The 13500-nt window shown below is 38.6% G+C and overlaps 2 protein-coding genes across 2 annotated transcripts; one reads left to right on the top strand and one right to left on the bottom strand.

Moving 5' to 3' along the window:
- Window positions 1-789: 789 nt before the first annotated feature.
- LOC306825205 (neuroepithelial cell-transforming gene 1 protein-like) lies at window positions 790-7011 on the top strand. The gene is made up of 12 exons (XM_079345800.1): window positions 790-1153; window positions 2351-2417; window positions 2598-2657; window positions 3060-3167; window positions 3264-3431; window positions 3528-3590; window positions 3684-3780; window positions 3863-3939; window positions 4024-4281; window positions 4440-4610; window positions 4699-4885; window positions 6066-7011. Exons 1-12 carry the CDS (start codon window positions 1008-1010, stop codon window positions 6395-6397), a joined length of 1734 nt encoding a protein of 577 aa, XP_079201926.1. The 5' UTR covers window positions 790-1007; the 3' UTR covers window positions 6398-7011.
- Window positions 7012-8837: 1826 nt separating this feature from the next.
- Window positions 8838-12677, bottom strand: asb13b (ankyrin repeat and SOCS box containing 13b). Its single transcript, XM_079347137.1, has 6 exons — window positions 12439-12677; window positions 11583-11782; window positions 11306-11456; window positions 10941-11075; window positions 10300-10491; window positions 8838-10197 (listed from the first exon to the last, which is right to left on the bottom strand). Exons 1-6 carry the CDS (start codon window positions 12479-12481, stop codon window positions 10049-10051), a joined length of 870 nt encoding a protein of 289 aa, XP_079203263.1. The 5' UTR covers window positions 12482-12677; the 3' UTR covers window positions 8838-10048.
- Between the last annotated feature and the right edge of the window lie 823 nt (window positions 12678-13500).

The raw sequence follows: 13500 nt of genomic DNA, 5'->3' as shown, positions 1-13500 counted from the left end.
CTAAACATGACTGATTCTAAAAGCTTCTGAATAAATGTTGTGAGAAGACTCATTATTAAACATGTCAATACATTTAGGACGTTTTTTTTTTTTTATCATACCCTTAATTAATCAAAAACAGTTTTCCACATGAAAGCATAATATACATCTTCTGGTCCATAAGGAGCTATCTGAAAATGCCCTCTCTACCTTGGCTTTATGGAGACACCACAACAGCGATATCATGCTCAGTATTTCACATAGACTGACAGGTATATTGATTAAAGCTTTATGGAAAGCCCCACCGAGGTGATGATGTGCAAAGGAAGGATGGAGCTATAGGGTCCAAAGAGCCCATTATGTCTGGTATGACGGATGGTACTGTCGTCCCATAGGGGACTCTCAAACACACTCACAGAGTATGAGTTCCTGATCCTTTTGTGGTGTATAACTATAAAGCCTTATGGTGATATATCATTAAACAGACAAGGAAATTATTTGTCTTTTTTGTATGAATATGTGTAAGATGTATTTAACAATTATTTTCTTCACATTGAAATGCAAATACCTTTGCACCTCTAATGAAATAAACCATATACCATGATATTAAATGTATTGTGTATAATTTTAATCTGTTTAAGATAATGATGACTATGCTGACCTCTTATTATTATTATTATAATTGTTATAATTATAATTTCTTTAATTGGCAGAAACATTCAAACGTGGACTTGTTCAGAATGGTCACAATATTAACCTCCGTTCAAGGCAATCTGAAACTATATCTGGCCACCTCCCATTTTATGGTATCCTAGCAGCGGAGCTATGAGGCTTTCCTGATTGGTCCATTTCCAACAAGCCGCCATATTCAAACTTCCGACGTGGTGTGTGTGTGTCTGTTGTCATCGATCGTCTGCTTTTCTTTGTACACATCCGAACCGTTTGCAGACGTCTAACTTCGTATTTTTCTCCACTCGGGACTTATAAAACATCGGTAAAGTATATTATAAAAGGGAGCGCCCCGCAAAATGGAAGAAAATGAAGTGGTTAGGATGAGGACGGCGGAAAACACAACGTCGAAACTGCGCAGGATGTCATCGAGGACGTCGACCATCAGTGTCATCAACGCTGCAGAGCCTTCACCTCAGACACTCCGGAGAAACAACTCCAAGAAGTGAGCTATCCGTGTTTAAAAATACATTATATGTGACTTTCTAATCCCGCTTCGCAAATCTAAGTAGGGCCAAGATTACATTGTTTGACAAGCTGCTGTTTTAACTGGAAAATGATGCGTTCAAGTGCATACCGGAGGCCACAGTTTTCTTCTAGTTAACTCAGCTTTGTGTGAAGCAAAATGTCGAACTAAATAAACTCAAGGCTGTTTATTAAAGGGAGGCAGCCAATGTCAATCTGTTAATCCGAGACTTTACTTATTAATAAAACGTGTTACAGGAGTGAAGATATGATCCAATGCTACTGCCACTAATACGTATTTTTCATCTATTAAAATAATTCAATTGAAGTTTAAAGTGGATTTTGAACAACTTTGTCTAATACATAGAAATGTGCAGAAAAAACATGTCCCTAACAATAACTGAAAGCCTAAAAAAAAGTTGTGATGTAGCCTTGAGTGGAGAAAAACCTTAAAAATACAATTATTTAGATTAAAGAAGCAGAAGTATTCTGTTCTGGTTATTGATTAATCATTTTAGCATCTATTTTAATTAGAGCTGTGAAGATGTACTGTATGGACCTATTGGTCAATAAGTCATTTTATAATATATTTAAATGTTAACCTAATGTATTGGTTTGGTATTATTTACACTACTAGGCAAAAGTAGAGCCATTTCTTGGGTTAGAGTTTGAATTTCATTAAAGTCTCGCTGAAAGAAATAGAATAAATAGGGTTGAATTAGTGTGAAAGCTTCAAAGCAGTATTGTTATCCAGTTCTTTATTAATATTTGATTGCCAATATCTCTGTCTTAGCAATTTATGATGACAAAATGCTCCAATAATGCATGACTGAATGAGCTAACTCTGTTTGCACACTTAAATGCATTTTAATCCACATATCAAATGTCAATGTCTTGCATGCAACTTTATTCTGAATACCTTTTAATATCTTTTCACATATCTCCTAACTCGGTTATTTGGTTATGTAACCTCAGGGCAGGAGAACAAGAAATCAGTTGTGTGGTGATGTGTCTAGGTGACCATGGCCTTCCCCTAAGAAGGAGACATTGTACTTTTCTGTTGTTGTACTCTTTTGTCACCATAACAAACTTTTTTTCCCTGCAGCAGTGAGCAGCTAGACTACGTTTAGGTACTGTAGTTACAAACTTCTCAACCTTTATTTCTTTTCCTCGTTAGGCCTCCACTGCAGAGAGGAAGCTCGTTCACTTTTCTCACCCCTGGGACACCTTGGGACTTCAGCTTAGTGAGTAGATGTGAAAATAACCATATCCATATCACTGCATAACCATCATGACTTATATATATACACACACACACATATCCTCTTTATGTACCACTATCACATCAGATAGTTTTTGCATGTTTTACGCCGATGGTGTAGTCAAACTTTGTTGTTTTTTTGTTTGTTTGTTTTTTGCTGCAGAAGAGAAAGCGCAAAGAGAAAGAGGATGACACAGTCAGCTTGTCCAGCTTTGACCTCAAGGTGAGAGTCAGAGCAGCCTCCAGTGAGGCCGTTGATGTTGAATGTGTAGTGCCCAAACAAGTCCTCCCCCTCCAAAAAAAACCTGAATCCTTTCACGTGCCTCAGCATTATTGCTCTTGTGTATTACAACTTGAAAGCTTAAATATATCAGAAATGTTTTATTCTATTATGCTTATATTATATAAACAAGTTACCTCAGAGTGTATAACTGAGGGGTTCAAGGGAAGGTTAGAAGCCACTTTTTATGAGCATTTACTGTACAGACAAACATACTGTTTCAGGAAAAACTTCAGCTTATTCAAATAGAGTTGCACTTTAGATCATTTCCACCGTTTTTCTTTAATTGCCGCCTGAGGACAAATAAAGTTTTTTTGAATTTGAATCTCTGTCCTTCATATTCAGGAACCCAGTAACAAGCGTGTTCGACCTCTGGCAAAAGTTTCATCCCTTGTCAACTTGATTTCTCCGTCCAAGAATGGAGCTGTGCGGCGCTTTGGTCAGACCATCCAGGTAGATGACATGCACTAGTGTCCCTCACTGTTCAAAAAGTACCAGTGTTGATACGCATTCTTTGTCAGACTGCCAACTACATACTTTTTTCCCCAGTCAATGTCCCAACGTAGTGACAGCAAGTCACCAGGGATGTCCCTCAAAGCCGGCATTAAGGCAGCAGGTCCCACTCCTACAAAACGCAGAAACAGCACGCTGTGGTCGGAGACACTTGATGTCCATCAGAAGAACGCATTCTCCACCAAAGAGATTAAGAGACAAGAGGTATTTACAGTGTCACACTTTGTGAAATCTAGAGCTCTCTTAAAAACAGAAAGGTCAACTCATTCAGTCGTTGTTTCTCTCGTGATTCTTCACCAGGCGATTTATGAGCTCTACAGGGGAGAACAGGACCTCATCGAGGATCTCCAGCTTGCTCGAAAGGTACAAACATTTCCTTAGACTGAAACATGTAAAGCCAAACATTTCTGAACCCTTCTTTTTGTACTCACACTGCACTTTTATCCCCATATCCAGGCATACCATGATCCCATGCTAAAACTCAACATCATGACTGAGGGTGAACTCGCTCACATATTTGGGGACCTGGACGCCTACATTCCTTTACACGAGGGTAAGTGACTCCTACCTATTCTTTTATGGATTTTTTTTAATTTTTTTTAATTTTTTCTGACCCTTTTGTGTTTCTTGTGCAGAGTTATTGACGAAACTGACGGAGGGTACTGGCCCCGATGGAACAGTAGCTGAGATTGGACAGATAGTTATCGACTGGGTATGTATTGTTTTTGCCATGTACCTGTTATCTCCACATCAATGAGAGCATGTCAAATTACTAACTGTGACTGTTTCTTTTCAGCTGCCCGGTCTTAACGCTTACAAAAATTACTGCAGCAACCAGCTTGCAGCGAAAGCTCTGCTGGACCAGAAGAAGCAGGACAAGCTTGTGCAAGATTACCTGCAGCGCTGTCTGGAGTCGCCCTTCAGCAGGAAGCTGGACCTCTGGAGTTTCCTGGACATCCCACGTTCAAGGCTTGTGAAGTACCCTCTGTTGCTGCGGGAGATCCTCAGACACACTCCTCCCGATCACTCAGATGTAGCTAGTCTGGAGAGAGCGGTATGTTATCCATATAACATTTACAATCAAAGTGATTAAGCCTGCATTCGTCTGTTAAATCTTATAATAACTTGGATTTTAGTTCATAGATTATATAGTCGTCGAGTAAAATAAAATAAATAAATGCTAACTGATTGCGTCTTTCTTTAATCATCTAGATCACTATCATCCAGGAGATACTGTCTGATATCAACATAAGGAAAGGGGAGTCTGAGTGCCAGTATTATATAGACAAACTGGAGTATCTGGACGAAAAGCAGCAGGACCCTCTTATAGACAACTGTAAGATACTGCTGTGCCATGGAGAGCTGCGGAACAAGAGTGGCTCGGTAAGAGAATTAGAATAGCCCTTTATTGTTACCTTCTGCACACAGGTTTTGACTCTTACATTAAAAACCTGTCTGTGTTCCCTCACAGAGGCTGCATGTGTTTCTGTTCTCTGAGCTCCTGGTTCTGACCCGACCGGTCACTCGCAATGAAAGGAGCTGCTTCCAGGTGTACCGACAGCCGATCCCAGTTCGAGACTTGGCTCTGGAGGACCTACAGGATGGAGAGATCCGTATGGGAGGCTCCTTCAGAGGGGCTTTTACCAATGGAGAGAAGGGTAGGTTGAGCCGAGTACCGCTCCACCTGCTGGTGTATTGTCTGCAATGGCATCGTTTCACTGAGCCATTCCTTCTTTCAGTCTTTTCTCACATTTTTCATCACTGAAGATGCCAAACGTTGGCTGATATCGGCTTCCTGGATGTTAATTTATATTTCAGCATGTCTTTTACTTTTTTAACTTGCACTGAATCATTATAGGAAGGAATACTGCAGGAATTATTATTTAAGAATGGACCTGAACTCTAACTCTTTAACAAGAGGGTTTAAACACTGACAGACAAAGATTATGATACACTACTGTGCTGTAGCCTGAAAGCATTTCTTTGTACATTGGACTATTTGACTTATTTAACATCCGACTTAACAGTATTTGTTTCCAAACGTTTTACTGGCATCAACTAAAGTTTAGACTTCATTCACAACACAGTGTCAATGTTCACTCCAGACGTCTCACTGATAGTTAAATTAACTTAAGTTAAATTAACCACAGCATAGTGTTACATTTGCCTTCTTAACTTTTTTTTTTTCATTTTTAACATTATAAGAGATTATCTTGCAAACTGTTTTCTTCATTAGATATTTAGAATAACATTTTAGAAAATGATGAGAAATATCCATCCTAAATGACCAACAACTTATAGAGATTCAGTTGAATATAAAATCCAAGAAGTACCAGCTCTGTATTTTTGTATTGTTTCCTGTATTCGACCCAGATGACGATTGTTCTGTCCTAGAGGTGAGGGAAAAAAATCAATTTGTGTAAAAATCGAGATTATCCCCTTTAAGATTTAAAATCGGTTCATTACTTCCAAAAAATAATTTAAAAAAAGTATAGATAGACATATTGATTGATTTTAGCTCTTTAACTTGAAATTCAAATTCATCTGTGAGACTGGAGTAGATCCTGAAGTATGTACTCATAGAGCTTGAATCCATGAATCAACGAATCCAAAATCGTTTTGAATCGAAAATCTATTCTGAATCGAATCGTGAGACACCCAAAGATTCTCAGCCCTACCCATCACACAGGAGACTCTTTACACACATTCAATCCATTATTATTGTATTGTGACATCTGTGATTATTTCAGGAGGGGTAGTGGAGTTTTGGTTCTTTAGCTGGCCTTCCTGTTTCAAATTCTATATAACAATAGATTTATGTTTATGTTTTTTTTCTAGCCAAGAACATGTTTCGTGTCTGCTCTCTCGATCCCTCCCATGGTCAGTCTCACACCCTGCATACCAACGACGTCTACCACAAGCAGCAATGGCTCAACTGCCTACGCACTGCCATGGCCCAACACCAGCAGGCTCCAACCAGAGATCAACAGGGAGAAAATGTCCAAGCCGAGCGTCGCTCTTCTGCCATCTCTGCCCCCATCTGTGACGGGGAGACAGATGAGAACTGTCCGCCCGTCTCAGGCCCTAAACTCAGACGGCAGACACTCTCCAAAACCAGACTGGATAAGAAGTTTCAGGGCTCACTAAAGAGGAAGGAGACTGGTGTGTAGACATTTAACCCGGAACAAAGCCTTCTTCTTAGACATAGTAGCTCCATCTGCATTGTCATGCAACTAACCACTATTTGTGTGCTTTTGATTTGTACTCGTAGCTGCACTGAAAAGAATTATCAATAATTTCCGTCCAATGTCCATCTAATTTGAGTCTTTAAAAAGTGTAATTAGTTTACAAAACAAAAAGACAGTGTAACTGAAATGTATGTTTACACCTGATGACTTTGTGTGGAAGAAGGGATTCATGTCTACCTTGGTTTTAAATGAACTTTGTACTGTTTGTTTTTCCCTGTCATGACGTTTAAACTTTCTGCATTTGTATTTAAATGTCAGGACATCTATGTTATAGGTAGCAGTATGTGTGCATGTTGTGTTTACTGTGTCAAGATAAGGGATCAAGAACTTGTGATAACCTCAGGTGTCAAGTGTCTATAGGGGAAGACAACGTTTGATATGGTGGAAAAGAACACAGCTGAGAACACCGATCATGGGTACTCTAAAGTTGAAAACATTTCTCTGGTGAAAAAAAAAAAATCAATCATCAATGTTCTCAGTGTATTGAGTGAAGAGTTGTCCATTGGGGGAAAAAATAAAACCCTACATTTGTAAGACTCCTGACTATGAGTACCAGATATGTTACACAACACAAACATCAGCTCAGTTGTACTTTGACCTATCAGCCATTTCCTTTTACTGTTGACAGATCTGCTCGGCAGTTCGTTGCAACACTTATCAGGCAAAGGAAAAGAAACTCTTAATGCTTCTCTCTTTCCATTTAACCCTTTCAGTTAGTTTTATGACATTAACTTCAAAATAGTGCATTTGTAGACAGCTTTTTTTAAGGTTGTGATGGATTTTTGAAAATAATCACTGAAGATCTATACTTTAATCTTCCACCTCTTGTGATTCTGATCACCTTTGGCATTCAATTCATTTAATACAGGAGGGGTAAAATAATGATTGGTATTAACATTAACATTGCTTAATTTTCCTCGGTGCTTCACATGAGGGAAATGCACCCAAAATATGTTGTTTTTAGTTGATGATTATCAGTGGTTGGTGTGTGAAAGTGTCATGCGAGAACCACAGATAAGTAAAGAAGTGATACTTCATCAGGCTTATTTGTGCTGAGGAAATACCCCACTGAATGGGTTGACATCCTTAGACAAATCTGCTGTGCAGCTGAACAGACCTTCTCAGTTGTGAACATCTCATAGAGAACATACAGGTGGCTCCCTGTATAGTTTAACTCATCCACGTCATGAGACATGATCAAGTACATGAGGCTCCAACAAATCTGTTTTTTTTCTGAAATCTAGAAAAGCCAAGCTAGACACCGTAGGAGTATAGTTGTCGACTTCAAAGGGCCTGTCACGCGGTGTCAGTCGTTTAACCTGAAATATTTATAGCTCTCAGTGGGCAAACGGCACTTGCAGTAGCTGCTTCTCAACTTTGCTGACACCATCTTCCTTAAATAGCAGCTGATGCCAGGGTCTGTTGAATGTGTTGCTAACAGCTGCACATTTCTTTCACACCACCACTTTACCCTTTCTCCTTATTTTTTGTTCAATGCTTGCTCAGTGCTAACATTTTCTAGAGGTGATCAGTGGAGGCAGCTCTATCTTTAAAAACCTATTTAGGCTAAACCATTTCTGGATTATTTCTATCAGCTTTTTACAATTTAGCTTTCCGCAACATCCATATGTTGAAGCTTCTTATGACTACTTAACCTCTTAACCTTTGATTCCTACCACAATGTCTGCTGTCTGAAACAAACAGTGCCTTGGTATTTATTGACTGGTGGACACAAATATTTTTTATCCAAATCCATATCATAAATTCTGCAAGTAAAAAAGTTTGGGAAGCACTGTTGTATCCACCCTACTGATTTTATTCTTTTCAGATTTTGCATGTTCAGCAAACTATTGAATAATTAACTCTTCTTGTTCTTAAAAAATGGATTCTGGTCAAAGTATGAAAGTGTTTTTTTTAGTCTAAATGTTTTTTCAATGCATTTATTGTAGAGATATGATAGTGGAAGGAGTGGGGAATGACATGCTGGAAGGGAGGGAAACTCAATGCTTGTCTTTTTTATTTTATTGTTGGCATCAAGGTATTCATCGTTTCAAAACCTCAAAATAGTGTTTTCAAGTTTCACAGACACGGACAACAAGGGCCTACTTAAATACAGTCTATTCCAATATCTGACCAAATACTGTTCTTATTCAAGTAGGTGAAAAGAAGTTTCACACGTTTTACACCTGATACCAGTCAAACATGCTTTGATTGAAGCAGAGACTTGTGCTCAGACATGTTTTTTTAAGGAGTACTTTTGTTATCTCTGCTTGGCTGTGGCTCTTTAGTTATATAAGACAGTGGCTGCAGACTGTCATGAACACATCCAAATACCAAACAATTAGGGAAGAACAGAAGACAATAGCTTTCAAACAGTCTGGTTTATTTACACTAATTTCATAGAGGTAGAACCACCTGTATTATTTACAAATGTACACCAATAGTTAAAGAAAATATACAAATACAAAGTCCTTTGTAATCAGACTACTTCATGGTCCCTTTGGGTTCAACAACCTGTTACAAATATTGTACATTCATACAGATTCATTATGAGCAAGACAGCTTATTTAAACTTATAGAAATACTTTTAGATGTTAATATTGACTTACAACTCAAAGAGATTCAAAGTGATTTGTAGTGCACATGCCTGCTGAAAATCAACAAATAAAAGTTTTGACACTCTGGGGGATTAGACCTCTTCTTGAAGCTGAGCGGGACATTCAACTCCATGTTGTATTTCTGCATCCATTAGATTACGCTGATAATTCCCGGCTGACATTCCCACTTGCAAGTTGAATGTCACCCACTAAATCTATGCAGGAAAACTAATCTTTACAGGACTTCATTCCAAGCCCACACAACAGCAAACAACTGAACACATTCTAAAATAAACTGGAGGAGTAAGTTAGTACGGCTTGCTGGTAAAGACTATTATTAAAGACCAGCTGAATGAAATAGCAACGTCCAAGTCCAGACAGCACTTGTGTAAAGATAATTCTGATCAGTTCATTGTGTGACGCTGAAGTCCGAAGATGCAGGTGTGTTTATATTCGCGCTCTTTGACTAAATGGATCTTGCTGACATTTTGTGACTTGAAATGTATAACTTGAACTAAAGTCCTTTTCACCTTTCCTCTTTTTTACGAGTTCCTAGTAAAATGGTTTGCAGAGAAACAGAAAAGCAGTTAAAAGGTGTTATTTTCACATGTGTCAGAGTTTAAGTGCATGAAGAGACTGTGGCCAAAACTACAGATAAATACTGGACTAAACATTATTTATAGTCATTCATTTCCTTTTGTAAATTTCTCCGCTCGTGAGATGAATACAGGATTATCTTATCTTATCTTATCTTGTCCATAATCAAACTTGTGTAACTTTGTCTGTTAAACATGAATGTAGGCAGGCGTTTCAGTAAAGATTAGCCTTAAACTGTCTAAACAATAATGATCATTTGACTACTGCTGACTGCTGTTAACTTATGGTCTGATGGTAATTCTCCTTGTTAACGGTCTGTTGTTTGTTCTTCATGTGAAATTCTTTATCCTGCTAATTCATTATTTTATTTTTTTTTCTTTCAAATTTCAATTTCTGGAGGTGGTATGTAAGAAAGAAAACGTATGATGCGATTGGGCAAGTCCAGCTTGGAAACAACTTCCTGTGCTCTTGTTCCGAGGGATTCTCTCATAGCCACTCTGCTGATCTGCTGCAGACTGAGGGGGTTATCTGAGAGATACAAAGTAACAGAAATGACGTTGCATCTGTGCTCTTAGATGACCTTTTACACAGGTGAATTAAAGGCTGCACGCTCTAAATAAACAAACTTACTCTCGTAGAACTCCAGGCAAAGGTAGGACGGAGATCCCAGGACGGTGTAGTGGATTGGTTTTCTGTCCAGGTTATCTCTGGCATATAAATTCCCTCCAAACTCCACAAGAAGCTCAATCAAGTCCACATTCCTTGTTTTAGCTGCATGATGAAGGGCCGTCTCATGGAGCTTGGCAGCATTCACGTTTGCCCCTTCGACAAAGGAAAACAAAAGTATTGTTAGCAGATAAATCTAAATAAATCATTTATATCTGCCTCAAGATGAACAAGTCGATAACCTGTGTGGTATTTATCCTTTAGCTCTCAGTGAGTGTGATTCTGCTGTTAAATTACAAAAATCTATAGCATCCAATAATTACGTATGTAAATCTAACTAAATAAACGTCATCTTGGAACAATATCAATAAAACTCAGGAGTTTCTAAAGATTTGTTTTTATATTTCTCAATACAACAACCTTCTAAACTCCAAAGAAAGAAAGAATCAACATCTTACTTGAAGTAAATAATATAAACCCAATAATAGTCAGAACTTTAGAGTCACTTTAAACTGGTTAATTGTCACCGTAGAAGGTCTGACAGAGACATAACGAGGTGTTCATGTGAGTTGTTGCTAATGGTCAGAAAGATAAAATGAAATCACCTGAATTGAGGAGAACTTTGGCGCAGTCATAATGTTGCCTTGCACACGCTACATGAAGTGGTGTGCCATAGTGACAGTCGTGGGCCTCCATGAAAGCTCCTTGATCGATCATGAGCTGAACACAGTCTGAATTACCTGTTGTGAGGAAAAAAGCAGCATTCAGAAAGAAGTTAAAGTAGAAATGGAGAGGCCTTATTTGGGCATCAATATTTTGGTATATTTTCTAATGTAAACACTGAGATGAGGTGCATTAATGTGTTAGTATCACTAAGAGAACGAGACAGACAGTCTATTGAACTGATGAAGCAAAACACATCTGTAAACCCATTCCAGTATGATGTTGCATATACTGTAATGAGACACACCTCCCATGCAAGCCTCATGAAGTGGGGAGAAGGTAAACAGTGGAGGATTTACTGTTGCACCATACTCCAACAGCAGTTTCACACACTCCAGGCTACCTGCTGCACAGGCATCACACAGCGGAGTGCTGCCATCAATGTTACGAGCATCCACCTGGGCAACACAAAGTCAAAATTAGGACAAAAACAAACCAATGAGTCAAAAATGCACAAATGGAGAAAGCTATCGAATTTCTTGTTCAGTATTTCTTTGTTTCAAATCACTGTGTCAACATCTTACCTGTGCACCAGCATCCAGCAGCAGTCTGACACATTGGGTCTGTCCTTGTATGCAGGCCTCATGCAGAGGGGTGATGGAGTCCACTGCCACGATGTTAACTGCTGCACCTCCCTCGATTAACTGCTGCAGCTGGAGGGCCCTGCCCTGTGCAGCAGCCTCATGCACTGCAGACCTGTCAGTCCAGAATCCCAAACCATGAGCTGGAAAACATATAAATCAAAATTATTGTTGAGCCCGTCTAGTTATAAATGGTAATGGGTGTGGTTGACTTGAGATAAGCCAAGTTATTCTCACCAGTTCAATTGCAGGCTAAACTTCTTTTAAGATAAGCATGTATAGCTATAATACTGTTACTTACAATAAAATTATGTTACATTTTTGACTTTGTCTCTGATTGTCTTCTTCATAAAAGAAAAGTACTGACCTAAAGTTTGGTAGTAGAGTGAAGATTGGACAGTTACATTATAGATTAACTTATTAATAGTGGTCCCTACTCCTACTCCAGAACAAGCAATAATACTGACTAGAATTTTCCAAACTGAATAATTAAAGCTTCATTTTCAGGACCATTGCTGTTGCACCTTTAGTGCTGCTGGGTCCACTAACGAGCTTACAGCTTGCACTCACGCTCTCACACTGATTTAGACCTGTTTAGAAACCATACTATCTCATGTTGACCTAGCTGCAACGTCACGTCTGTGCCAGCTCCTCAAAGTGACGAGAAAAGCATATCAGAAACATCAACAGCAGCCCATGTTAGTCTACCTCATGGTGGCTAAAGCAAGAACACGTCAGAAAAGGAAGACAATAATAGTTGTCTTGACTTACTGTTATTCACAAACTGTAAGCTACTTACCTATTTCTCCGTACAAGGACGGCCTGGTACGAGTTATCTCCATTTCATGTTAACGTTTGCTCCAATGTAGACCAACGACGATTCAGCCAAACAAGTGGTTCATTTTGAAGATAAAGATTTTAATAAATAGGGCTGCATTACTGCACGAAACACGCTAAGAAGCGAGGAGGGCACAGTGCTAGGTGAAGGAAACCGCGTCACATAAACACTGGCATGGAATTGTGGGATATGTAGTCAGCAGACTTACAGCGGCAACGTACTTAACAAATCACAGTTTATGAGTAAAACGTATGTACATGTAAAGCTTAATGCTTGTTATATTTCAAGGTGCAAGTTTTTGAACTTGTTATTTTTGTCTGCTTTTCTTCTTCATTTTTATACCGTGGTCTGCTGATGAACCACTGGCTAATAAACATGTGGCTTGGTTCTCTTGCTAACATAGTAACTATTAAAAATACATTTAAACTCAAACAGCATGACTGAAAATTGCATAGAAAACGATTTATTTTCTAATAATGTTTGGTGTGATTCCTATGTGTTACTGTTTGTGTTTTAATAAAAGCTAACATGACATTTTATTATATTTCTGGCAAACACAAATCATGCCAATCATTAGTGTTTGGTGCCTTTTGTACATGAGATATTTCAGTGGTTCTGCTATTTGATGTTCAGAATCGGTATCTGCTTTTATAATTTATTAGTGGCAGAAAGGTCTGGTTCATAAATGTATAGCATATATATACTGCAATATCTCCTTTTATGCAGCTCCAAAAATCATGGCAGAACTGTTTACTTGTTGGGGCAACCGCTGACCACGAAGTGGATTAGTTCAACAACTAGATGTATCATCTAAACCTCCATGTTAAGAGGGCAAAGTTAGTTTTCTAACTGTAAATCAGTTTAATTGAAAATACACAGCCCCGTTTCTGTCCAACAGACAATTCCCACCAAAGAACACTTAAATACACAAAACACAGTGTATAAATCAAAAACAGTAAAACAACAATCACAAGTTCCCAATTTGAACTTTTGTTCGGGCAGCTATAACAGCAAGGATAAGGT

This window comes from Symphodus melops (genome assembly GCF_947650265.1).
Source record: "Symphodus melops genome assembly, chromosome: 6".
Classification (NCBI taxonomy): domain Eukaryota; kingdom Metazoa; phylum Chordata; class Actinopteri; order Labriformes; family Labridae; genus Symphodus; species Symphodus melops.
The sequence above is the reverse complement of the archived record's forward strand: the minus strand, read 5'-3'. Positions and strand labels throughout refer to the sequence as shown.